This window comes from Postia placenta (assembly GCF_002117355.1).
Source record: "Postia placenta MAD-698-R-SB12 unplaced genomic scaffold POSPLAscaffold_14, whole genome shotgun sequence".
In the NCBI taxonomy this organism is placed as follows: Eukaryota; Fungi; Basidiomycota; class Agaricomycetes; order Polyporales; family Adustoporiaceae; genus Rhodonia; species Rhodonia placenta.
Window position 1 is genome coordinate 892,228 of NW_020169845.1, and position 24,312 is coordinate 916,539.

Below are 24,312 nucleotides of genomic sequence, written 5' to 3' on the forward strand. Positions count from 1 at the left end.
CGATCAGCGTACCAGTATATGCTGCTGCAGCTACGCCGCTGTACAATTTCTCCAGAGCAACGTTGTTGTTGTCCTTCTCTTCCATGTCTCTCAGTAAGGTGAGAATTATTGAGGGGGTTGCAGAGCCGTCCAACTATTGAACCATCTCATCGAAGTCAGAGCTGAGCGGATCCATAGACACCAAGACAAACCATGGCCTTCTTCACTGCCGCAAAGGGAGCTTCAACCATGGCTGTAGTTGCCTTCCTCCATTCCTGAGCTTTGCGCTGGAAGCTCGCACCAGGGAACCATGCGGGAATATACTTCACTGTGGAATGAAGCTGCATGAGCATGATGATTGCGATGCGGCATGGCCAACGCACGTATTGGTATGTAGTCGACTAAGAACGAGCCAGCATTTCCCGCCATGGCCATCGCGTGAAGCGCCTTCTCAGCAGTCTCGACGTAAGGGTCATCCTTTGGTTTCACCTCGAGCCCATACGCGACGCCAATGATCAATGAACCTGCCATGCTAATTGCGCTAGTGTTCAGCATCATGAATGGAACATGCGCAGAGGACGTACTGGCGTAGATGCATCATGAAGTCATCTGGTGTTTCCAAGAGCCGCTGTATGAGGACTCGAGCACCATGAATGGCCCTGGGTCTATACTGAAGCGCTGCAGTAGGATGGAAATGCTGATGGAAAATCCTTCTTCTCTCCCTCCAATGGTCTCCATAGCCCATGAAGACGAAATGCCAATCGCAGCCTACTCTGTATAAGTGGTCAGTGAGACGTGTGCGTGTCATCACGTTTTCCTCACAAGTCGTTTAGCATTGTCATTTGCGGCCTGCTCGGTGCGGTCAGTGCGGCTCCAATAGGCATACGGAAGCGAATACACACCTGTCAGAGTACAGCGTTGATCGTTCCTCGAATAGGTGGCGAGCAACCTCGATAGAATTTACAACTACAACATGCGATCCACAGAGGTTGAGGTACACCAGGTCTGAATCTGCAGGATGTCAGCATCTAGCGTCGGACCCCTAGCTTATGAATATACCTAATTCATGGCTCCACTGCTGATATGCGAGCCATTCGCGGCTTCGTGGTAAGTCGTAGACGTTACCCAGGATTGGTAAGCCCTTCGGCCCCGGCGGCAGAGCCGCTCCTCGACGTCGCAGGCTCAAAGTTTTTAAGACGAGGAAAGTAGCAAAAAGTAACACGAAAGGTTCAAGCGACTGTGAAGACATGGTCAGTTTACGAGAGGTTGGTTGGGTAGAGAATGGAGATAGGCCCGAGTGCTCTTATACTTTTGGAGGGCTCGACTCTGCATGCCGTCAATAACTTTGGCCTGGAATACACATGTAGGGTGTACTTGGAGACCGAAGACCGAAGAGAATGAAATTCACGAACACCGCCTTACGGCACACAACACGAGACACAAACGTCGGGTTTCAGGGAGTAAGTTCAAGACTTGAGAGCGGAGCATGATTCAACTCACAGACATAATGTGAATTAGCCGAAGATCCAGAGTTTTCGTGAGACAATCGAGGCTTGACCTTTCCTGCAAACGTGGTGTACGTTCGAAGATCGTGGTGGGCAAGGACCCCGAAGGTGGATCTTTCATTCATTCGCAGAACAGCTTCTATTCATTTACACTGCCGGACCGCAAGCGATGATCATGTTATGGAGATACAGCACATATTTAGAGGCCATGCATTGACGCTTCACCTCGAAGCCTGAGTGGTTAATCGTGGCAATGACGACAGAACTGAAGGTCCGAGAACACGACCGCATGGCAGGCGGTGCATCTGGCGACCAACAAGACTGCGCACGAAGCCCGCATGTTCAGATGCAATCGAAAACGTACATTTTCTCACTGGAGAACTCCAAGACGAGTCCATCAAACACTGTTAAGCCGATCATACTACAGGCCAGAAGACTCAACCGGGTGCACTAAGGCCATCCGAACACGACCTCGTTGTGTGTTTTTGTCCTTCTCGACCTCGATGTTAACCGTGACCTTGTCGAATACGGCGATCGTCGTGCCGTGTACGGAATCTGGGGATGGAACTTTGATAGTGTATGCATCAGGATCGAACTGGATCTCGCGTTTGAACGTCACGAGGCCTTCCAGGCCCAATCTACAATCGTGAGGAAGGAGCAATCAATTGAACGCACAATAATGCTTAATTGATGAACATGGACCCACTTCGACACGAAAACGGCGAGACCGTTCCGGAAGGTCCTGATAACGAACGCTTCTTCTTGGTTCTTGCCTTTCTCTCCACGAGCTTTCAACGCCAACCCTACGTAGAATTCGACGCTAGCGCGGCCGGCCATCTGAGCCATCCTGTGGCGTCTGTTCACTAGGTCGAGGACCCGTTCCACGTGTGACTTGGAATGCAAGCTCGCATGCAACGGAGTATACCCAATAGCCGCGGCCAATTGCCGATGAACGAGTACGTCTGGATTTCAAAAATGACCCATGAACGTGGAAGGCATCCTATGTGGAAACTTACCGGCATAACGCCTGATGGGACTGGTGAAATGTGTATATATCGGGCTAGCCAAACCGTAATGCGCAAACGTATCACGGGCAACGCTTCCAGAGCAGAAGTACTCCGCCGCTAGCATGCAGCGAGTAGCCATAATACGGACGAGAGTATTGAATGCAGGTTCATCTGGATCCTGGACAGAGATGAAGACGTCAGGATGAAGCATATGAACAATACGGTTTAGTCCCACCATGCATTTGTCGAGGGAAGCGGCGAGACCACCGGAACTCGAGACATCGAGAGTCATTTCTTTCCGCTTCTGGAGAATATCCTGCAACTTCTCGAAATTTGATCGTGGTGGAGGTAGATGCCGCCTGAAGCAGGATCATCGTGACTGTTGGGCGCCCAGGATGGGAAAACGCTCACCTCAGAACCGCAGTCTGTGGGAAGGTTTCTTGTATTTTCCGGGCAACGCTGATATTCGCGAGCAACATGAACTCCTCCACTAAGCTGTTAGTTTCTCTCAGTTCCTTCTGTTCGACGTCGATGGGATCCGATGACTCCGAGCTATCGAGGTGAATTTTGACCTCAGGGGAAGCCAAATTAAGGGCACCTGCAGCCATCCTGCTTTCCCTGAGCTTACGTGCCAAGGTGTTCAAGAGCCGGATACTGTTTGTAAGCTCGTCATTCATATTCCTGATACCCACGTGAGATTTGCTGGCGAAAGGTGCGTGCGATCTGAAACCTCTTACGGATCATCCTTGCGTATCTGGGCCTCTTCATACGTAAATGCGCGTTTAGATGCAATGACGGACTTCGCAAAGCGGACATTGACTATTTCCGCTGCCGGTGTCAGCTCCTGCACGGATGACGATCAGGTAAATACCACCTCTAAACTAGAGCTGCCTTACCCAAATTACGGAGAACGCCAAGCGCTCAACGTCAGGACGAAGAGAACACAAGTTGGTTCCAAGAAGGGAGGGCAGCATGTCAATTCGTTTGTCCACCAAGTAGACTGTGGTGCCGCGGGCAGCAGCTTCGTTGTCCATGGGGTTGTCAGGGTGCACGAAATGTGACACATCAGCAATATCTTGAAGACTCCTTCAGCCAAAGATGGTATGGGATATGTAGAATACGGAAGACTCACGAACACCGGCTTCGATATTGCCGTTGGGGAGCGAGCGCGCATGCAATGCGTCGTCGATATCCTGGCAGCCTGGCAGTCAAACTCAGCAACGAATCAGGAAAGGAGATATGCTCGTGCAACTGACCAGGAGGATCTATACTGCAGATGATGAGATCCCTGAGGTCCTCTCTATCTCTCCACTCTGGCGCTTCGGGGCTTTTGGGCGGAACGATCCAGTGGTCACCCTCTGAAGGGAGGCAATCTAAGATTGCTTTACCAAATGGTCGATATGGGACATCGAATTCCAGCAGGAGGCTTTCCTGCTCGGCCTCCTTGCTCTCGACCTTTCCCAACGCGCGCACAAAATGTCCTTCTGGGTAGCGGGAAGTTCTGTCCCACCGATCAATAGTTACCAGGATCTTCTGGCCAAGCAAAGCCGGTGCTTGGCGTGTGCGTAATCTGATGCGAGGTAATAGACGAGAAACCGGCGTCGCAAAAACAGTTTGTTGGGAAAGCGAAGTCGCGTTGTTAGAGGTTAGTGAGGCACTATCGATATGGCAGACGTATCTAGAGCGAAAAAAAGGTTACCGATAGATTGGCTCGAATGTTTTCGGACTCACGATCTCCAATTGCGTTTGATTATACCGACAACTCGTCCTGTCGGCTGTCTCGCTGAAGCCTGCATCTTCGCCAGCTTTGACTGCAGCACGTGTCGCTCAGCAAGGACTTCCTCGTCATCGCTCTCTTCCTCCGATTCTTCGGCATCGTCATTCTTCAAGGTCGCTGCGTACGAACGTGCGGGTAAGCGTCAGTCATGGGCATGTAGAGATATCTTTACTTTCTTGGTCAACAACCTCGTCCGCGGGCGCTTTCCACTCCTTCTCGTCGAAAACTTCGACCGCAACGATATCACCTTGCACCGCACGGTTCATGTTCTCTCGACCAATCAGGAGAATGGGTTTGTCAAATCCTGACACCGGCACATTCCCCTGAAAGCAGAGACAATATGAGCTTATTATATCGCCGTCTATGAAAAACGCGCCAACCTCCAGGTAGTTGTATTGATTGGCATTGAAGTGGCCTTGATGCAACTGGCCAGATTTAATGCCCGCTAATAAGGTTGACGATGGCAAGTACTGTCCTGAGTTGAGAGAGGGCAGAACTCCACAGTATGAAATATACTGACGTCTGGGTAGAGCACTTGACGAGCAGCAACAGCCTTTGTTGGCTCAAGTTCATCGGATCCAGCGGTCGACAACAAATCAAGCAACTTGCTTGCCTCTTTCATTCCCTCCACATACCGTCGGACTGGAACCGAGACTGCCGTCAGTACGACCGCCAATTTCAAACGAGGGCACATGCCTGAGATGCATACAAGGCCGTCCTTTTCTGCCCTTTGGCGATTGGCGACATCGTCCGTCAGTAGGACGACAGTTGGAAGTGCCCGGGTAGGCTGGCCGCGAACGGGAGGGCGAGCCAGAGAGAGATGCGAGGTGTACCACGAGACCGCTTTACGGATGCCTTAATAGAGTTATGCCAGCTACGTTTAGCGTGAGAAGACGATATGACATCATGAAGTACTGACCCCTATCGTTTCTGTCGTTGGGAGACTCTCCGTCCTCGCGGATTACAGCAGTCGCTCTAAAATAGGCCATAACAGCATAGTTAGCGTAATGTAATTGTGCGATAATGGTCACTCGCACTAACGTATTGTACTCATTGTAGAAGACCCAGATTCGCTTCTCTTCCGCGTTGATAAGGGTCTTCAGGCGGTTATAGAGAGGTAGCGAGCGATGTCGAACTTCTTCCAAAACCGTCTGCAGCAGGATCATGGGAGGACAAAATTTATCGGATTCGATCAGGTCCATCTGTGAGGAAGATCAGGAATGAGCTATTTGATCGTTCTACTGGTATACCGGTCAGGTATGGGGACGAAGCATGAGGACAAAACATATAGTTCTGAGAATGAATGGCCCCACGTAGCATGTTGTATCTGAGGTGACAAGGGCACGGATGATAGCTTGCTGTGGCCATGACTAACCTGCGATAGGAATACATTTGTGTCTGGAAGCACCAAGTGCCCGCCAGGAAAGGCAAGATGCTCAAGCGAACCTGCAGCAGGTAAAACGAGATCCACTGTTGTGGAGCACAGATTACAACTGTGCACCCCGCAAGCGACATCATCCCGTAGGTATCTCTCGCGGAGGACTAGCTATGGACTTAATGCAAGTACAATTGTAGCTTGCAAGAGATGGTACCTTTGATTACTTTGCCCTTTGCTGTTTTCTTGAAGAATTTCCGCTGAGTAATTACGGCCTCCGTGCGGGGACGCTTGCGGATCGTAATCTCGACCATCTTTCTGGGCTAAATCACTCAGCTAACCTACCCTCTTTGCCAATGGCAGCAAGATCAACAGTTAGGAGGAACGCTAGAAATGGCTGTCGAGGAACAAACTTGACAAATTCCAAAACCGGGAAGAGAAAGGAGTTCCCGGGTCCCTCAAGCAGTAGCACGTGGATGCGCGCCGTTTTGGGGGTCAACCACCCCCGCCTTTTGAACTCCGCAGTGGCATCGGTGGCTGCTCCTCGCACGTTCGAACATGAATACTTACTTCAATAACCAGGACAAATCTTGACATCACTATACGAGGACAACGCCAAGGAGCGCAAGCAAATAGTGGCCAAATCATGTATCAATGTTAAATACCCTTACGTAACAACCCAGAATCCCGGCGATTGACAACCTGAGTCGTCATCAAAGTCCCCGGCGACAGTTGCCTCAACCACTCCTGACGAAGAGCATACGTGCTTCACCTTATACCTTGTTTACCTTGACCATACTACTTCGCAGGTAGATATCCAAATGCATACGCTTGTAAGGCTTCTTGCGCACGTTCTTCCTCTGCACCTTCGATTCACACGTTCCGGGTACACTTTATGGGCCGTCGAGCTTCATTTAAACGACATGCGGGGCAAGAATCTGCTCTCTTGCTACTTCCCACAATAGCCGAGATGCTGCACAAGCTGCGACGACTTGGACTGACTGTTGTCATACTCCAGATTCCTGCTCAGATCGCCCTGGGCGCTGCTCAATCGTACGGCAGTATTTCCTCCGCCGCAGGCGTGTATAATTCTTCGGTCACCCCGGAAAACCTACCGTGGAATACCTACAATTACTGCAATGCACCTCATGTCAATGCCAAACATTATCAACTTCCTGTGAACGCCCCAAATGCGACGCTCGTCTACATGAACGTTGTACTCCGTCATCACAAGGTATATAGTGCTGACATCCCTAGCACGTGTTGCTATTCGGTAGTCACTCAGCAGAAGGATTGATTTTCATCACAGAGAACACCGGATAATCTCTACCCAGACGAGAACGAACTCAATGCCATACCTTGGAACTGCTCTGATTTTCTTCAGTTCAGCTATGGTGGGGGCACAACCGCTATCTACCATGAGACCATCAGTCCGCCTTGGCACCCCTTCCTCAGTCAAATCTGGAACGGAACATGCGACCAGGGCCAAGTCACGCAGGAGGGGCTGGATGATGCGGTTCGTCATGGCGAAGTATGAGACATCCGGCTCTCCGTTCTATTTTCGCTATCCTGACACCGGACGCGCACAGGACTTCTGGGCGGTCTATGCCGGGGAATTGGATTTCTTGCAGACCGTCAACGAACACGACATCTTCATCCGCACATCTACCGAGACTCGAACATTCCAGGTCGCGGGCGGCCTTCTGACGGGAATGGATCCAGCTATGGCCACCAAGACGTTTCCGGTGACCACTCAGCCATCTGCGGTGAGCAACTCGCTTACGCGCAAACTTCCGGGACTCACGTGTGATGTCATTATTTAGATCGATTCTATACCCCCGGACTACTCCTGCCCAAATGCAGACAATATACGCGACGCGTACCAGTCTGTGCCCGCATGGACCAACCATCTCGAAGAGAACGCGGACTTGCAAAATTGGCTGTGTGAAACGACGGGCACCACTGGCTTGACGGCGTGGACGTCCTGGTGTGAGTAGTCCGCGTTTCTGGGTAGATCGCTTACCCTGTGCTTATCTCTATCCGATGTTGACTTGTCACTACCTCATTCTGGTCGTAGACGACCACTTCTTCGACACTTTCACCTCGCGGACCTGCAATGGCCACCCTTTACCATGCAACTCCACGGGAGCATGTGTCTCTGAGCAAGATGCCGCCAAGGTATTTGCGATAGGCGACCTTGAGTACAAGTATGGCACGCGCTCCTAGCTTCTAGATGGCCATACGCCCGTTGCTCATGATCCTACGACGTACAGCTATATCTGGAATGCCGCCGTGAACGCGACAACATATACCCAGCTCACGTTCGGTGAGTCTTTATTCACCGCCGGAGGCTTCTCTTCTGACCGAAGTCGCGATGTTCACTCGGCGACTTCCGCTTCTAGGCGTATTTTTCATTGAGCTCACCCACAATTTCAAACTGTTCCGCGCAGGCGGAGAAACATACAAATTGAGGCTCTTCGTTGGTCACGACGGAACGATGATCCGGTTAGCATCCTTGCTTGGCCTGGGCAAAATCGCCCCCCTTCGCTGGCCAGCAATGGGATCTGAAATTGTCATAGAGGTGCGCTGTGCGCTTGTAATGGAGCCCTCTGACTGAAGTTCACATCCACGGCATCGCCTAGGTGTGGCAGGTGACGGATGGCGAGCATTTTGTTCGGGTTATACACGAAGGCACACCTGTTTCCACGCTTGCTTGGGTCCCGCTCAACGCGTTCATTGGCCTGCTTGAATCTCAGATTCCAGAGGACGTCTTCCAGGCGTGTATGGGAAGCTGACCCTGTATGTCGGGCGGTCGCGCGTGTGTTCCTATTACGTATCATTCGCTTCGCCGGTCGTTATTCGATTCGGGAAGCAGGGCATGCGAATACAGCATGTTTGATTAACTCAAGCATTAGGCCTGAGTTTCCCGTTCCTGGAAACTCGATAATGAAATGCGTATAGCCACGCCTGGACCAAGCGGGCTGCGCTCAGACATGAATATGAGTGCGGCGATTCTGCAACCTGCTCGAGTCGGCGACCAATGCGTGCCTACCGGGTCGGCTCCTATCCAATTTAGACCTGCAGATCACATTCGTATGTATTAGATTTTGCATGTGGTTGGAGTGGGAATATTCCTGCAATCGATCGCCTCGGTGTCTGTCGTGCTTGGGTGTAAGACATCATCGTGGGACTTATGCGCTCGGAGAACTGACCTTTAGATGGGTAATCTCTGCAGCACAGTAAGTTCAGCATGCACGGGTCTTGAGTCTATTACAATGACAGGGAGGTGCTGCTTTGGTCCTCACTGTGACGCGTCTGTGGCTGAAGATGAAGCAGAATCACGTTGCCACCGACGCGTTTCTGTCACGTGCATGTGCCATAGGGTTATGGTCCGCGTTTGACCCCCCTCGTCGCTGGCGGGCTACAGTGAAGTCCTTCCCGACGCCCGACGCTGGGCACCATACAAACCGAGTGGCAGGTCTTATTATTGCCGCTAAAACTGGGGGAGTGCTCAGAATATGCACTTGGCAATGCGTCTCTTGTCGGTCTTGATCACCATCTGTTGTCTGACGCAGTCCTGGGCACTCCATTCTTCGGAAGCCGGAATTGTCGACTGGCATAAGCCTCTCGTCGGTGTGCCCCTTTATAGTACCTTGTCCACGGCGCCAGCGTTTCACAGAATCAGCGAAGCGGATGGGCGGACGCATAGCGTCGTCTTGACTGCGACGGCCAGCAACGTCCTTGCAGCTCTGGATCCAGTTGATGGCACAATAGGTGTGTGAGGCGATCATATATGCGCGTTGACGATGTCGTGAACACATCCAAGTGCAGCGTGGAGACACATATTTGAGGCCAACGAGCACGTCATTGCCTATAAGCAGCATGGAAATGGTGTGTCCTGTTAGCTCTAAGTGTAGGTCGTGTATATTGAAGCAGCGTAGTCGTTGCCACCGTGTCTGGCTCTGGCGGAGCAACATTACGCCTGCTAGATGCAACCACAGGGCATCTCCTAGTCGAGCGTTGCTTCCACAAGCTGGAGGCTGGTCGCCTGTTCGAACCGGAGACACTCGGCACGGCCCTCGCCTTCGACAATGAGGAGAATGGCGACACGTATGTCCTCTCGAATGCGCATATTCTTCGCCGTACGAACGCAAAAACCGGCGAAGTGGTATGGGGTTGGAGTGCCCCCGATCAGGCGTAAGTACCTAGTTGGTCCCTTCGATGCTCGGACTGAAACTTCCGTACACAGATCGCTCGTCGCTTATTCGAGACTCATCGCAACGTCATCGACTGTATATGTTGTCGGCCTTGCGAAGTCATTTACGTCGTACACGCTACATGTGTCAGCGGTCTCCGCTAAGACCGGGGAGTTCATCACGTCCATTGACGTTCCCTCCAGTATCACCAACGGCCTCACGGACTTCTTTGTTCTGGCTAGCAACAAGCACCCACAGGTCAAGCCGCGCATCATGTGGCTTGAAGGCGGCGCAATCAAGTCATTTCCCCTCACTCCCGAGTTAAAGGAGACGCCGATGATGATCAAGGGCGCAGAGTATCACAAGATCGTGGACGTGGGGTTGTCTGAGCATGGGCAGTTCGTTGCGATCAAGGAGGATGGTGCTGGTCGTGTCATACGCCTTGGCGAGGACGGAGTGAAGGTCATCTGGGAGTTTGCTGAGTCGGTGAGTGTTACCTTTGGATTGTGTTGCCGTTGTGCGCGACGAAGCTCAACTTGGGTACAGGCAACATCGAAGCAATACACAGAGTCAATATACAGCGGTGGGCTGGACAAGGACGGTTGGCCGTACATAGCCCGCGTTTACTGGTCTCACATTTCGAAGGTTAGTGTGCTTGTAAGGAGACCAGGTTGGTCAGACACTGACAAGCATGCAGAAAGCCTCTGCGCACATTCTCGCAGCCCACCTTGCTGACGGGAAGGGCCTTGTTACTGGTTTCACGTTACCATTCCAAACTAGCGACCACGGTGTGATCACTCATGTAGGTGTCATTTCTCGTACAACGATAGATCAATGCTGATCACTTGTGGACACGCAGGTCGCAGTTGACATAGCGAATCCCGAAGAGTTTAAGGTGCTTGCGCGGCTATTCCTCACGACGAGCACTGGGGCCGTGCAGCTGTGGCAGCAGAACGAGCTGCAGTGGAGCCGCGAAGAGGGTCTGGCCGAGATTAAGGTCGCAGAGCTCGTAGAGCTGCCAGAAAAGCAGGTCGTTACCGCCCACGCTGGAGAGGATGAGCCAGTCGGAGAACGACTGGTGCGCCAGCTTTCTGATGCCAGGGTATGACCATCACGATGCACGGATAGTCCCTGTCGCTAAACAGCGCCGTAGGACTTCCCGCAGTACGCCCTAAATTTCGCAAGGCGGTTTGTAACAGGCTCCTACGCGTCAGTCTCCTCGTCAGTCGCACCGTCCGCCAATGCGTCAGAACCGCTGGCACGAGATGAGTTCGGTTTCAGGAAGGTGATCATCGCGGTCACGGCGCGCAGCAAGATCTATGGGATTGATTCTGCGAATGGCGAAGTCCTTTGGAGTAGGGTATTCGGCCTGGGGTGGGCGGCAGAGGTTGGCGGGCATATCATCCCGGTGAAGATTTTCGTGACGCGTACGGTCAATGACGGGGGTGCGCCAGAGGTGGTGCTTGTCACGCAGCGCAAAGCAAGCAACGTCAGCATGTTCGCTTGTTCGTGCATGGTTCTTACCTCTGACAATGAGCGCAGAGCCTCGTTGATACGGTAATCTTCCATGTGAACCCGTTGACGGGTGAAGACGTCAGGGATCCAACATCTCCAAGAGATGGTCTCCTCCAAGGTTTAGACGTCATTGCTGGTCCGTTAGTCGAAACGTACATGTTGCAATTGGGACCTTCAAACGTTGTTGTCCTGCTGGATGAGTTTGTGCAGGTACACTTCGCGCCGTAATCATGGGCAAGGTTCTTACTAACGTGACTTCAAGGTTCACCTGTACCCAAACACTGACGAAATCCGAGATGCGTTCGTCAAGGCTCTACCGTCCATATATCTACCGCTGCGGACTGGTCCACCAAAGCACCGCCAACTCACCGGACACCAAATATCCCCGAAACCCGAGTTCACTGGAAAACACGTTGCGCAGCCAACATGGACGTTGTCCCTCCCACCTTCTGAGGACATCCTTGCTATCATCCCTCGCCCTCGAGAGCCAATTGCGTCCCTCGGCAAAGTGCTTGGGAACCGGACGACGTTGTATAAGTACCTAAACCCGCATCTCAGTGCCGTGGTGGCGGGCTCGTCGGTTTCTTGCTCGCTGTACTTGATTGACTCAGCGAAAGGAACTGTGTTGTATCATGTCGTGCTACCTTCCACAGACGGCGCATGCGATATCAAAGTCGTTCTTGCAGAGAACTGGCTTGTGTATCAGTACTATGACGGAGATATGGGCGGTGTCGACCAGGCCAAGGGCTATCGCATCGTGTCTGTGGAACTCTACGAAGGGTCAGGTGTCGATGATAAAACAAGAAGGTCGGTACACGTACCAGACTTTGCTGATTTGAATTTGATTGGCCTCCTTGTATCAATAGTTCCGACTTATCCTCGCTCTCTAACAAAAGCACCGCTATTACAACATTTGAGGAGACGTTCGTCTTACCTCGAGCAATCTCGACCATAGTGTCGACTGCGACGACCCATGGCATCACTATGAAAGACATTATAGGTAAGCCGGCTGTTGCTTGACCCTAATTTTGTTTGACCGAATGCGTTCATGTAGTGGCTAGCGAAAACCATCAAATTCAGTCCTTCCCGCGGCGTTTCCTCGATCCTAGACGACCGAAACGCAAGCCGACCAATGAAGAACTTGAAGAGTGGCTGATCCAGTATGATCCGATACTGCCAGACGACCCTAAGCGCGTACTCTCGCATACTTATCAAGTAAAGGCCATCTGTTACTTTTTTCCATGTTGTACTGACTTGGGTGACAACATAGGTTGTAGGCACGAAACACATCGTGACGTCTCCTGCCCTGCTGGAGTCGACATCATTGGTATTCGCGTATGGGCAAGATCTGTTCTTCACGCGAGTGGCACCGTCGAACACATTCGATGTCCTGAGCGAAGACTTCAACAAGGCTCAACTGGTCCTCACAATCGCGGGATTGGCTTTAGCCATCGTGATTGCAAAACCGATAGTGCGCAGAAAACGCCTACGTGAGAAATGGTATGACCAGTAGTAGGATCTGATTTGGTCTTGAATGTATGTATTTTAAATTGCATAATCCATGATGGTATTTCGGATAGTGCTGCATGACGATTCCACCAGATACACAGTTGATGATTGATATGCAGACCTATCGTTGGATGGTGTACTGTCACGCCAAGCGTGGTAGGACGTTTTGAACGGCCCCTGCATCGATTTCCTCCCCCGATTGGATCCCAGCTGCAGCATTGAAACTAGTGATTCTCCTTGCACTCTAGCTTCGGAAGCTATGACCGGACAGACTGCCTGTCGAAAGGAGTATTCAGTGAAACTTCGAGTCATAGCCGTGCATAGCGAGCGCACATTTGGCTCTATGGGTGTTAATCTCGCAATACAAGTAATCTTCGATGGCGACTGTAATGCCATCCGTAGGTTTTGGCTAGCTAGAAAATGACATCGTTGCGCAGCCAAATGTGTTGAGATGAATTACAACGTCCACAGCCTGAGCCAAGCTATGTCGGGTCTCGAACATCGTAGACATGCGCCACTTACGGGAATGATAAACTCTGGTCATGCTTTGCAGGTCGGTACGCTAGAGATACATACTACAAATCGTGACATCAGCAGCTCGTACAATAGGCTCTTCAGATGATCTAATCAATACGAGTCGTTGACACGTAGTAGAAGTGTGCGTGCCAGCCTTCATGTTATGGTGTCAACAGATGTCGAAGTGCTCCGAATTGCGTTCAACAATTAGATCTATAGCCTTCTGAGCTCGCGGTTGAATGTCGCATTCGAATGGTTCAACGTGGCTGTCAAACATCATTGGCGTCATCTTGATATGTCTTATGTGTTATCTCACCTAACACTGCCGTCCTTGAACGATGGCGTGGGTATGATTTCGCGACCTGCTGAGTCGCGCGCCCTGCGGATATTCATGGTGGCGAGGATATTAGCCGCCACAAGCTAGATGCTGGTGTCAGCGAGGTAGCGACCAGGACAGATACTGTAGTAGAGAATACATCAGGCTCTGAAAGACAATCTGGACATCCATCGTACCGGCGACCAAACCCGAAAGTATACTTCCCTGGATCCCTCGCACTGGCTGTCTCCGCATCCATCTCCTCGAAGCGCTCTGGACGAAACACTTCAGGATCTGGGTACAGCCCCGGGTCTCTACTCATTGCCCTAAAATGAGTTCGAATATTCAATAGTGAGCCGTATGAATGTCAAAAAGATTTAGAACATACCACGTGTTTGTGATAAACATGGAGCCTTCCGGGAGACCATATCCGTTGTAGCTGTCATTCTCTTGAAGACGGTGTGGTATTCCTGAGCTCATGTCAGCCCTTGAAACGAAGAATCATTTCAAAACTAATAATCCTACCGAGCGGCGTAGCAGGGTTCCATCTGTGACTGATGTATGACGATCATGCAAAATGAACGAAAGAAGGGTGGACGCACCGATGCACCTCCTGCACAATACAGCCCAAGTATGGCAGAGATTCCCTGTCGGCAAGCTCAGGAAGACGAGATGTACCGACCACTTTGTCGATTTCCGCTTGCGCCTTGTCTACAACTTGCGGATAGATCGTCAATGCCAGAAGCAGAGTAAGCAGCGTGTGCAAGGTCTTCGACGAAGGGTCAATTGTCAGTCTCTCCCGCGACCGTCTGTAGAGTCGACCTACCGTATCAACTCCGGCTTGAGCCATGTAAGCATTCAGCATATGGGAGGCAGGGGCGAGTACCCACCTCCGTACATCACGGATGCAGCATTGCTGATGTCGTGATTATTGTCGTCCGTGAGATTTCCATCTCGCGACACTTGTTGAATCATGAAAGTGGTAAACGAGGGCCTTGCTTTCCCGAGAGCCTAGGAAGCGGCCAACCGTGCATTCAATAACCCGGCAACAACAAGATGGGCTTTCCTTACCATGTCATCACAAATCCTCTGATACGGTATGCGTGTCATCTCAGCCCACATATCCCTAGCTCGCAGGGCTTGACGTTTGAAGCCTGCGCCAGGCATCCATGTCGGGATGTACTTCACTATTTACAAGGCAATTCAGCGTTCCAGGACAAGCTCCTATCGTACATTTGACTTACAGATGGGAACAAAGTCGGCCAGCGGAGAGACAATACCTATTGCGGTGACAGCAACAGCGGCGCGGTCTGCGAATGCCATGTACTCGTCTTCCGCGGATGACGCTGGATGAGCGTAGGCGATTTGCAACATGAGTGAGCCGTTATATCTGGCCGCAGGTGAGTCGGAGTATTTGTAAACAGAAGTGAACAACTTGAATCCCACCTCCTGATGTGGGAGAAGAACTCCTTGGGAGTGTGTACAAGATCCGACAGAAGTATCCCGACCTCCTTCCGTTGTATGTGATGATATTGTTGCAGAGAGGCCTTCGTCTCCAATGCACCTTGAAACCATTAACGCAGACGCTTGCACTGTTCATCGTAGGGCATGACCGCCAAAACCGGCCTGGGAAACACGCTATTCGTCCGTGTTCCGTCAGAACTGCAATTGTGTCCGATACGGAGGACTTACAGGTCGTTCAATACGACGGAATGGGGCCTGTCTGAGTATTTCGTCGAGCGTGTCTCCAGCAAGTCGCGAGCCACTTTGATGGAGCTGATGACAAACATCGGCTTATGGAAGATCTTTACGCAAAGCAGATCCCCTACATGTCGTTTGACGCATTGGTGTGAGCGGTCTGTCAGGTGTATTGAAGAACGAACCGTAACTCCGGGACCATTCCGCAAATTTCTTGTGTTGATAAGTTAAAGGGATCTGGTGTATGTTCCCCAGGAAAGGAGCGCGTGGTGGCCCAGGAGGTAGAGGAAGTCGACGCGTGGGGAAGAGCCAACGAGTGTAGGCGTAGTGGCCTGCGACGACAAGAAGAACACTAACGCACAGCAGCACATCACTATTGAATGAAAGCGGCATGCTCGAATCGGCACCTAGCCTGAGTCGCAGTCGGGAAAATGGATGGGCTCGTCCAGCGAAGCAATACAACACGGCACACATATATATAATACGCTCACATTCTGCATCCGAACATACTAAGACCTGCAAGCGCCGCGGCTATCCGAACTTGCATGTCTGTGCTTTCTGACGACAAAGCGCTGCGTCGCTCACATACTACCTGAGCCACACGGATCAAGATGTCCCGACTTAATGGTTCTGGCATACCTATTGGACGTTGACGGGCAATCTAGAGACGTGATGTCAGGCACCATACCAGAACAAACTTCGACGCATATCGCTAAGCCTCGATGCGACGCGGGATGCGTTGATATCTGGGCCATGCCAGATGCATTGTGCGTTGAGATAGCATGTTTGAGATATGGACCTCGGATGTTGAGTTCGGCTAACTGATTTACATTACAATATAGCGCCTATTGGACTATCGTCCAGCGCAGGTGAAGAATAATGAGACAACTCTGGTTTTCGTCCAAAGGGAATGGCTCTTACTTCTCCATAGGTATAGCATCAGACCACACATCACACTACCGTGTCGGAGCTCAATACTCGGCTGGTTTCATGAGAAGCGTTGTATCGCTCACATGTTATGCGAGCCACGCCGAAGTGTTCCTGTATAATGGCTAAGACATACCCATTGGACGCTGGCAAACTTAGCTATTGGCCAATCTTGTATATGAGACACTAACAAAAAACTTTGATGCATATCGCTATGCTTCGATGTGCTGCGGTAGGCTGGAGTTGGTACTTTTCCAGGTGCGGTGCGCATTGAGATAGCACATGTTAAAGTTGGAACCCTATGTTGAATGTTCAGCTCGACTGCCTGATCTTCATTACATTCTAGCCGCTGTTGGCATGTGTTGTTTCTCTATGTGCATTCATAGAGTAAGGAGACAGATCTGAGTCACGATCTAGTGGGAATGCCTCTTACTCCTTGATCTACATGGCATCCCACACGGCAGTCGAAGCTCAATGCTAGGCGAGGTACATCTTCGTGAATTCTCTATGTCGTCCCGCGATTTGCTGGCGACGGTGTTATCAGAGCGTTGAATGGTGAACCATCATCAGTTACAAGCAGGAGCAAGCAATTATCGGCAAGGAGTCAACCATCCCGGTAAGGATGACAGTAGTAACACGTAGGGCATTAGGCAGCGCGATCAGCATCCGTGTAGTGACTGTTGCACTTACGGCATCACGCAAGGACACTTGGAGTGTGGATCGACGCCCTAGGGTATCAACTTTCACCCTGCTGCTAGTGCGTTTTCGGTCTCGCGGGCCACGAAGATTGGAGCGCGAAGGTTTGTGGACTCGGAGCACGCAGAAGCCGCGTACAAATTTGATTGTGGTTTGCATTACGTAATGCTGTACTTACTTGGAATAATGTGGAATGGACACTCAAAGTCTAGCCTAGCGATTGCGTTGACAAGGAGTAGCTTCCAATCTAAGGAGGTGCTGCTGAACCAAAAATGGACGATGGGCGCTAATCACAGCGTCATTCAACTCCTGCCTGATTCGAAGCACATATAATCTTGCGGCGAGGAAATGAACTATAGGGGGCTGAGTGAATGAAAACTATAGCACCATATGACTCCGGCAGAAAGATTGGCCCTTTCAAAAGCATTCGGTATGGCTCTGTGAGAACGACGCCGGAAAGACCGCCGGCAGACAACGTCCTCGATGGACAGGGATCAATCGGTGATTAGGTTACAAACCGATGGGGCTACCTACGGCGCGCGACGCCTACATAAGTCCTATTCCCACACCGGCGCACGACCACGTGACCCGGGCCGGCAGCGACGCTTGCCCGACATACCCAAAAGTCAACACTCCCCCTCAAGCGAGCTGCCGTTAGCCTACGCCCAATCAAAACGCGAAGACATCCTCCACGACCGCCAAGCTCGCATGAGTCCTTTTGTCCGGACAATTCCGTCGAATGTGCCCAACCTTTCCGCAGCGAAAACACGTCACCTTGCCCCCCAAAGCTCCCCCTGAAGCTGCAACGTTGGCGACAGTCGCCTCGCCATTGTCCCGCCGCTTCCCGAGCCTCGTCTCCTCATTCAGCAGCTTTGCACACACATTGTCAAATGTGCGCTCCCTTGTCGGCATCCCGTCAACCACCGTGACCACCCGCTCGAAGTCCTCGCCAAGTCCCATGATGAGAACAAGGACCTTCTGCTGGTCCGATACCTCGACGTCGACATCCCGGAGCGCCCGTGCATAGCCTTTGACCCGGGAGATCCAAGCCTGTGCTGTCTCACCGCCTTCCATCTCTGCGCGGTAAAACTGCCGCCACTTTGCCAGCTCCGTGGCGAAACCTCGTGAACGGTGCGCATCCTGGAGGACCCGCCAGCACTCACGGGGGTCCGTTTCGTCCTCCAACAGCTCCAACTGGTCGTCACCAACCCGGAGCACGATCTCCGCCCGCGCCTTGGCCATGTCGGCCTTCTTCCGCTTCTTCAGCTCCTTCACTAACGCCTCAGCCCCGTCTTCCCCCTCCTTGGGCTCCACCTCGACTTCCACTACCCCCCACAGTCCCTTCCTAACCAGCTCCGCCTCCATCTTCATTGCCCAGACCCGATACTTCCCCTCGACCAAGAGGGGGAACTTGGTGTCATGCTCCGAAGTCATGTTGGCGCCAGTACCAGACGAGAGAGTAGTATAGTGAGGTTCTAGGCAACAGCAAAGCACTTGATTTGTCGATCGGTTTGTGTGAGAACGACGCCGGAAAGACCGCCGGCAGACAACGTCCTCGATGGACAGGGATCAATCGGTGATTAGGTTACAAACCAATGGGGCTACCTACGGTGCGCGACGCCTACATAAGTCCTATTCCCACACCGGCGCACGACCACGTGACCCGGGCCAGCAGCGACGCTTGCCCGACATACCCAAAAGTCAACAGGCTCGTCCTTGTTAGCCCCATAGTCGAAGCGTGAGTCTACAATTGGATGTGACGAGCATAGCTAGCTTTATATGATCGTGGCTCAGTTTCAGCATTGTGCCCCTGGTGAGCTTAGCTGCATTGTCTGTGCGCGTCTTGATATCACATACAAGACGAAATTGATAGCTAGGGAGGCTCAGAGTTGATTCTGCGCCAGCAATAATGAATTATGAGCCACCACGTACCTGAGCTTACCGGATTCAAACTTAGTCGGCCTCAAAGAGGTCGCTTTCCCGAACGAGTCTCGCCCCTTCTGGGCACCCATATGGTCTAGTGTGCTAATAATGGCGAGCCGGATAGTCGTGTCTGCGAAGTAGCGTCCAGGGCATATTCTAGATGTCTAGATAAGCAGAAGTGCTCATGGAGTAGATAGGAAGGTTGCAGTCCGCTGCAAATCAGATTGACTCGATTTGAGATGGGCGTCCTGTGGTGCGGGTCACCCGAGGACTTCTTGAAATGCAAAGGATCGAATAGCTGCAGTAGCTGCCGGAAGAAGGGACTGACTCTTGTAAGCGCTGCATTATGTTTAGATATTCGGGACCAATCAGAGTACACATTTCTACATATCTGTCTCTGGAGGAACAGCAGAGCATTCAACATTCGGCCAAGAATGACATTGGTACATATATAATACATTCCGGGATCCGTGAATCATATTGTAGCTTGATGACAAGGAGCACCATGTAATCCCGTGTATCATATGATGTAGATGGCTTGATCGGCGACGACATCGTCGGGATCTCCGTTCATCGTTCGCTTACTAGGCGTGCAATTCGCTTGTGCCAATCTGAGCAGCAACGTCTGCCGCTAACGATGAGCGCGGACGAATGCTACAAAGGAATGGCCGAGGGAGGCTAAAAATCGGTTACATTCGGGTGAACGTCAGCTCCTGTGAACGCTGACCTGGAAATCCCCTAACACAAATGATACCGTGGGTTGAATTTCATTTCCTGCACTATCGATGGCCTTCTTTATGTCCATGGTAGCCATGATGTTCGCAGCACCGATCCAAAAGTTGAGATTTGCAATAGTTCGCCCAGAACAAATGCTGGGCTATTGTCAGAAGGTATCGTGTTACATAGAACAACACATACCGGCGGCCAAATCCGAAAATGTACTTTTTTGGATCTGCGGCCTTGAGTGTCACGAGTTGGTACGGCGTCTAGCCGTTTTTTAATGTTTTCCTTTTCGCGGGCTCGAACCCGCGACCTCTGTACTACATGCCTGATACGGACACATCATATCTACTGTACGATTAGATTAGATGGGACGGCAGTGCGCGGCACAGCTCGGGCTCCGCTGACACAGCCTCTCTGACTCACCGGCCCCCGGGGCCGCGTCAGCATGCTGCGCACGGACCAGCTGTGCACGGACCAGTGCGCACAGCCTCCCCTAAACTTCCCCTGTACATAAGCCGGCCTCTGCTGCCCTAGGGACCTCAGTTTCGACCTCTTGTCCCTAGGTCAGTAAGCATCCCTTGTATTCCTTTTCTTACTTCACTAATATATTATCTTGTCCCTAGCCTTAGGTTTGAGTGTAGCTCACCATCGCTTCGGTGAGATCAGTCGAATGCCCCCAGCTCTCAAACTCTCCCCTGTCGCTTGACCCCAAGTCACGACATTAGGTTGAAACTCCACAAGCTGCCGGCGTTCCTCGGAACTCCCACACTCACATTCACTTCCTACAGGTCGGGTGGTGCGCACCCTTACTATACTTAGATAGCCTACGATACATCACCACCACTCAGGGAACGAACCTTTCAGCACCTACACTTCAGTGGGCGGTGCTTGTCCTCACGGACGCGTGGCTTAGGTTCCTGCTGCATACTAGCCAAAAGCAGTACTGGGCCCCACGTGAACTGCGAACCTTAGTGTCTTCTCGGGCACCGTAGGTGTAAGCTAGCTAGCACGGCCTTTCGTAGCACGCGCACCTCCCCTTCCTTCCCCCCATCACCGTGGCTGACAAATTCTTTGACTGCTCTCGACTTGAGCACGCATTTAACACCCAGGAGCAAGTCGACGTCTCCCGCGACGACCCAGAAAGCAACGGGAATCAAGCTCCCTTCTTCATCTGTGATCGACAACCGTGCCCTAATCGCACTCTGCGGTCCATCACTACCGACGAAGGGCGCTACGTGCCAATCCGACGAGTCCAGCATCCCCGCGGCCCGGCCCTTCGATACGCTGGCACTTTGAGATCCACATCTCGCCACGTCACTCCCCCGCGACTTTCCAGGCAATGATGAACAAAATCTTTCACGATCTCATCATTGGTGGCAAGGTCCTCGTGTACCTGGACGATATACTCATCTTCTCCACCAACAAAGAGGAGCATGACAAGGTCACACGCGAGGTTCTGCGCCGCCTTAAGGATAATGATCTATTCCTGAAGCCTGAGAAATGCGAGTGGGATGTTCCCAAGGTCGACTACGTTGGTTATGTGTTCGGTGGCGATGAGGTAGCGATGGATCCCGCGAAGCTAAAAGGAATTAATGAGTGGCCGGTACCCCGGAACAAAAAGGATGTTCAGAAGTTCCGGGGGTTCTCCAACTTCTACCGCCGCTTCATCAAAGACTTCGCTAAGATCTCGCGACCACTCGACCGGCTCACAGGGAACGACCCATGGCATTGGGGCGAAGAGGAGCAACGTGCCTTCTATGAGCTCAAGCGGCTCTTTGCGACGACACCAGTCTTGGCGCTATACGACCCCAACCGGGAGACGCGCATTGAAGTCGATGCCTCAGGGTACGCCACCGGTGGCGTGTTGATGCAGAAGCAGGATGATGATAAATGGCACCCAGTAGCCTTCCGATCCCATGCGATGGATCCGGCACAGCGGAACTACGAGATCTACGATAAGGAGATGCTCGCGATCATCGAAGCACTAGACGATTGGCGCCACTATCTCGAGGGATTACCCAATCAGTTCGAGATCGTAACCGATCATAAGAACCTCGAGTACTGGTGTACATCCCAGCATCTCACGCGTCGTCAAGCACGATGGTCGCTGTTCCTGGCTCGCTTCGACTTCCGCATCACGCACAAGGCCGGGACGTCCAATGGAAAGGCTGATGCCCTATCACGTCGATCAGACCATCAGATTGGCGATGAAGACGACAACACCGATCAGGTAGTTCTCAAGCCTGAGTGCTTCCGCATCGCCTCCGCCAGGTGCGGCCATGCCTCGGTGACAGCTGATCAGTCGCTTTTGAAGCGCATCAGGGAATGCTCGGAGAAGGATCGTATCGTGGCCGAGGCACTTGAGAAGGTGCAGGACCTTGGGCTGCCCCGGCTGCAAAAGGGCTTTGAGGAGTGGAATGCCGAACAAGGGCTTCTGCTGTTCCGCGGATGCGTGTATGTCCCAAAGAACGCAGAGCTCCGGCGGGATATTGTCAAGATCCACCACGACTCGCCGATTGCCGGTCATGGCGGTCGTGCCAAAACCCTTGAGCTCGTATCGCGGAACTACTGGTGGCCTGGGATGTCCAAATTCATCAATGAGTACGTAAGCACCTGCGACGTGTGCAACCGTACCAAGACATTCCCAGCCAAGCCCCAGGGTCCGCTGAAGCCGAATGAGATCCCCGAGCGCCCGTGGCAGATCATCACGACCGATATGATCGTCGGCTTGCCGAAGTCTGATGGATTCGACTCGATCCTGGTCACCGCCGACCGCTTTACCAAGCAGGTCCACTTCTCAGCCTGTCATGAGACCCTGACGGCAGAAGGTGCGGCCAACCTGTACATCCGCGATGTGTTCAAGCATCATGGGGCCCCGGCCAAGGTCATATCAGACCGAGGTCCCCAGTTCGCTTCGAAGTATCTCCATGCGGTGTACAAGGGACTAGGGATCGAGCCGGCACTATCTACAGCGTTCCATCCTCAGACAGACGTCCAGACTGAGCACTGGAATCAGGAGATCGAGCAGTACCTGCGTGCCTTCACAAGCCATAGGCAGGATGATTGGGCGAAGCAGTTGCCACTCGCGGAGTTTGCACTGAACAACCGAGTTCACTCCGCGACCGGGCACTCCCCTTTCTTCCTGCATCAAGGGTACAATCCTGAGATCCAGGTTCGGATCAATCCGATGTCCGCGATGCCCGCTGCCGCCGATCGGCTTAAGATCCTGAAGGAGATTCGCGATGACGCGCGCTCTGCGCTTGAGCTATCAGCCGAGCGTATGAAAGTGTACTATGATAAGCACGTGCAGAAGGCACCGGTCTTCGCGCCGGGGGACAAGGTCTGGCTTGATGCTCGGAACCTTAAGCTGAAACAGCCGAGCAAGAAGCTCAGTCCCAAGCGCCTTGGGCCTTATGCCGTGCGGCGAAAACTCGGAGACTTGGATTACGAATTAATCCTGCCGAAGTCGGTGCCGGTGCACCCGGTATTCCATGTCTCCTTGCTTAGCAAGTATACGCGTAGCGACATCCCGGGCCGGGAGCTGGAGGAGCCGCCTGCCATAGAGGTTGAGGGCGACGAGGAGTACGAGGTTGAGCGGATCAAGGATTCGAGGATCTTCCGGCATCAGCTGCAGTACCTCGTCAAGTGGAAGGGTTATGACGACTCACATACGTCATGGGAACCGGCGCGCAACGTTGCCAATGCGCCGACCCTCATAGCTGACTTCCACCGGAAGAACCCGAACACCCCTCGCCGCCTCAACGCTGTTACCTTTGGTGGTCTCAACTTTCAGCCAATGTCTTCGCCGCTGACTGAAGCACGCTGCCGCTCCGGATGGGAGATGGGCAAGGGCGCCTCGCATGAGGTCATGCACCGTTGAGGGGGGGTAATGTCACGAGTTGACACGGCGTCTAGCTGTTTTTTAATTTTTTCCTTTTTGCGGGCTCGAACCCGCGACCTCTGTACTACTTGCCTGATACGGACGCATCATATCTACTGTACGATTAGATTAGATGGGACGGCAGTGCGCGGCACAGCTCGGGCTCCGCTGACACAGCCTCTCTGACTCACCGGCCCCCGGGGCCGCGTCAGCATGCTGCGCACGGACCAGCTGTGCACGGACCAGTGCGCACAGCCTCCCCTAAACTTCCCCTGTATATAAGCCGGCCTCTGCTGCCCTAGGGACCTCAGTTTCGACCTCTTGTCCCTAGGTCAGTAAGCATCCCTTGTATTCCTTTTCTTACTTCACTAATATATTATCTTGTCCCTAGCCTTAGGTTTGAGTGTAGCTCACCATCGCTTCGGTGAGATCGGGACAACCGCTGATGAATACACGGAGACTGAACTATCTTCCTATGACGGAGATTGAAGTGTCTCCGGCATGGGGAGATATCTCCGGCGTGTGGAGACACCTCCATCAATTTTCGGGCGCAAGGCGCTTGTTTCAAATTATTTGTGTCCCCTTTGGGAGATCATGTGACTGGGTCACCATCACCCGATCTCTTCATCAGCTTTCGGTAAAGTCCGGTCTCTTGTCGTTATCTAATCTGAGGGGCTGCCAAATCAGGATAACTCAGATTAAGGTTAAAAGCTTGCGTTTTACACGCTTTTCACATATTTTTCCCGCGCTCTCGCGCCTTCCCCAGCGCT

At 52.3% G+C, this 24,312-nt stretch overlaps 6 protein-coding genes across 6 annotated transcripts; 2 read left to right on the forward strand and 4 right to left on the reverse strand.

Annotated features, from left to right (window-relative positions):
• Positions 1-155: 155 nt before the first annotated feature.
• On the reverse strand, positions 156-510 carry POSPLADRAFT_1153505 (hypothetical protein; the record flags this gene model as incomplete). Its single annotated transcript, XM_024486752.1, has 2 exons — positions 156-307; positions 363-510. The coding sequence occupies 2 exons, from the start codon at positions 508-510 to the stop codon at positions 156-158; spliced, it is 300 nt and encodes a 99-aa protein (XP_024335421.1).
• Positions 511-520: 10 nt separating this feature from the next.
• Positions 521-982, reverse strand: POSPLADRAFT_1153221 (hypothetical protein; the record flags this gene model as incomplete). The annotated part of the gene is made up of 2 exons (XM_024486725.1): positions 521-796; positions 878-982. Coding segments are annotated over 2 exons (381 nt in total), but the record flags the coding sequence as incomplete, so codon positions are not given.
• A 923-nt stretch (positions 983-1,905) lies between these two features.
• On the reverse strand, positions 1,906-5,957 carry POSPLADRAFT_1049371 (hypothetical protein; the record flags this gene model as incomplete). Its single annotated transcript, XM_024479730.1, has 18 exons — positions 1,906-2,122; positions 2,191-2,446; positions 2,501-2,669; positions 2,727-2,850; positions 2,903-3,172; positions 3,229-3,335; positions 3,388-3,566; positions 3,624-3,692; positions 3,748-4,169; positions 4,223-4,385; positions 4,441-4,591; positions 4,649-4,738; positions 4,789-4,910; positions 4,965-5,123; positions 5,188-5,243; positions 5,310-5,470; positions 5,644-5,810; positions 5,861-5,957. 18 exons carry the CDS (start codon positions 5,955-5,957, stop codon positions 1,906-1,908), a joined length of 2,979 nt encoding a protein of 992 aa, XP_024335423.1.
• Positions 5,958-6,613: 656 nt separating this feature from the next.
• Positions 6,614-8,438, forward strand: POSPLADRAFT_1152773 (hypothetical protein; the record flags this gene model as incomplete). The annotated part of the gene is made up of 8 exons (XM_024486687.1): positions 6,614-6,877; positions 6,953-7,174; positions 7,233-7,409; positions 7,467-7,632; positions 7,721-7,850; positions 7,917-7,969; positions 8,046-8,224; positions 8,286-8,438. The coding sequence occupies 8 exons, from the start codon at positions 6,614-6,616 to the stop codon at positions 8,436-8,438; spliced, it is 1,344 nt and encodes a 447-aa protein (XP_024335424.1).
• Positions 8,439-9,173: 735 nt separating this feature from the next.
• POSPLADRAFT_1184952 (hypothetical protein) lies at positions 9,174-12,930 on the forward strand (the record flags this gene model as incomplete). The annotated part of the gene is made up of 13 exons (XM_024489114.1): positions 9,174-9,417; positions 9,475-9,534; positions 9,585-9,840; positions 9,893-10,325; positions 10,386-10,484; positions 10,537-10,641; positions 10,699-10,941; positions 10,993-11,328; positions 11,382-11,564; positions 11,617-12,161; positions 12,221-12,354; positions 12,409-12,569; positions 12,625-12,930. The coding sequence occupies 13 exons, from the start codon at positions 9,174-9,176 to the stop codon at positions 12,865-12,867; spliced, it is 3,042 nt and encodes a 1,013-aa protein (XP_024335425.1). The 3' UTR covers positions 12,868-12,930.
• Positions 12,931-13,799: 869 nt separating this feature from the next.
• On the reverse strand, positions 13,800-15,069 carry POSPLADRAFT_1060526 (hypothetical protein; the record flags this gene model as incomplete). Its single annotated transcript, XM_024481274.1, has 9 exons — positions 13,800-13,839; positions 13,893-14,021; positions 14,084-14,165; positions 14,221-14,243; positions 14,298-14,464; positions 14,522-14,535; positions 14,586-14,706; positions 14,767-14,882; positions 14,940-15,069. 9 exons carry the CDS (start codon positions 15,067-15,069, stop codon positions 13,800-13,802), a joined length of 822 nt encoding a protein of 273 aa, XP_024335426.1.
• Between the last annotated feature and the right edge of the window lie 9,243 nt (positions 15,070-24,312).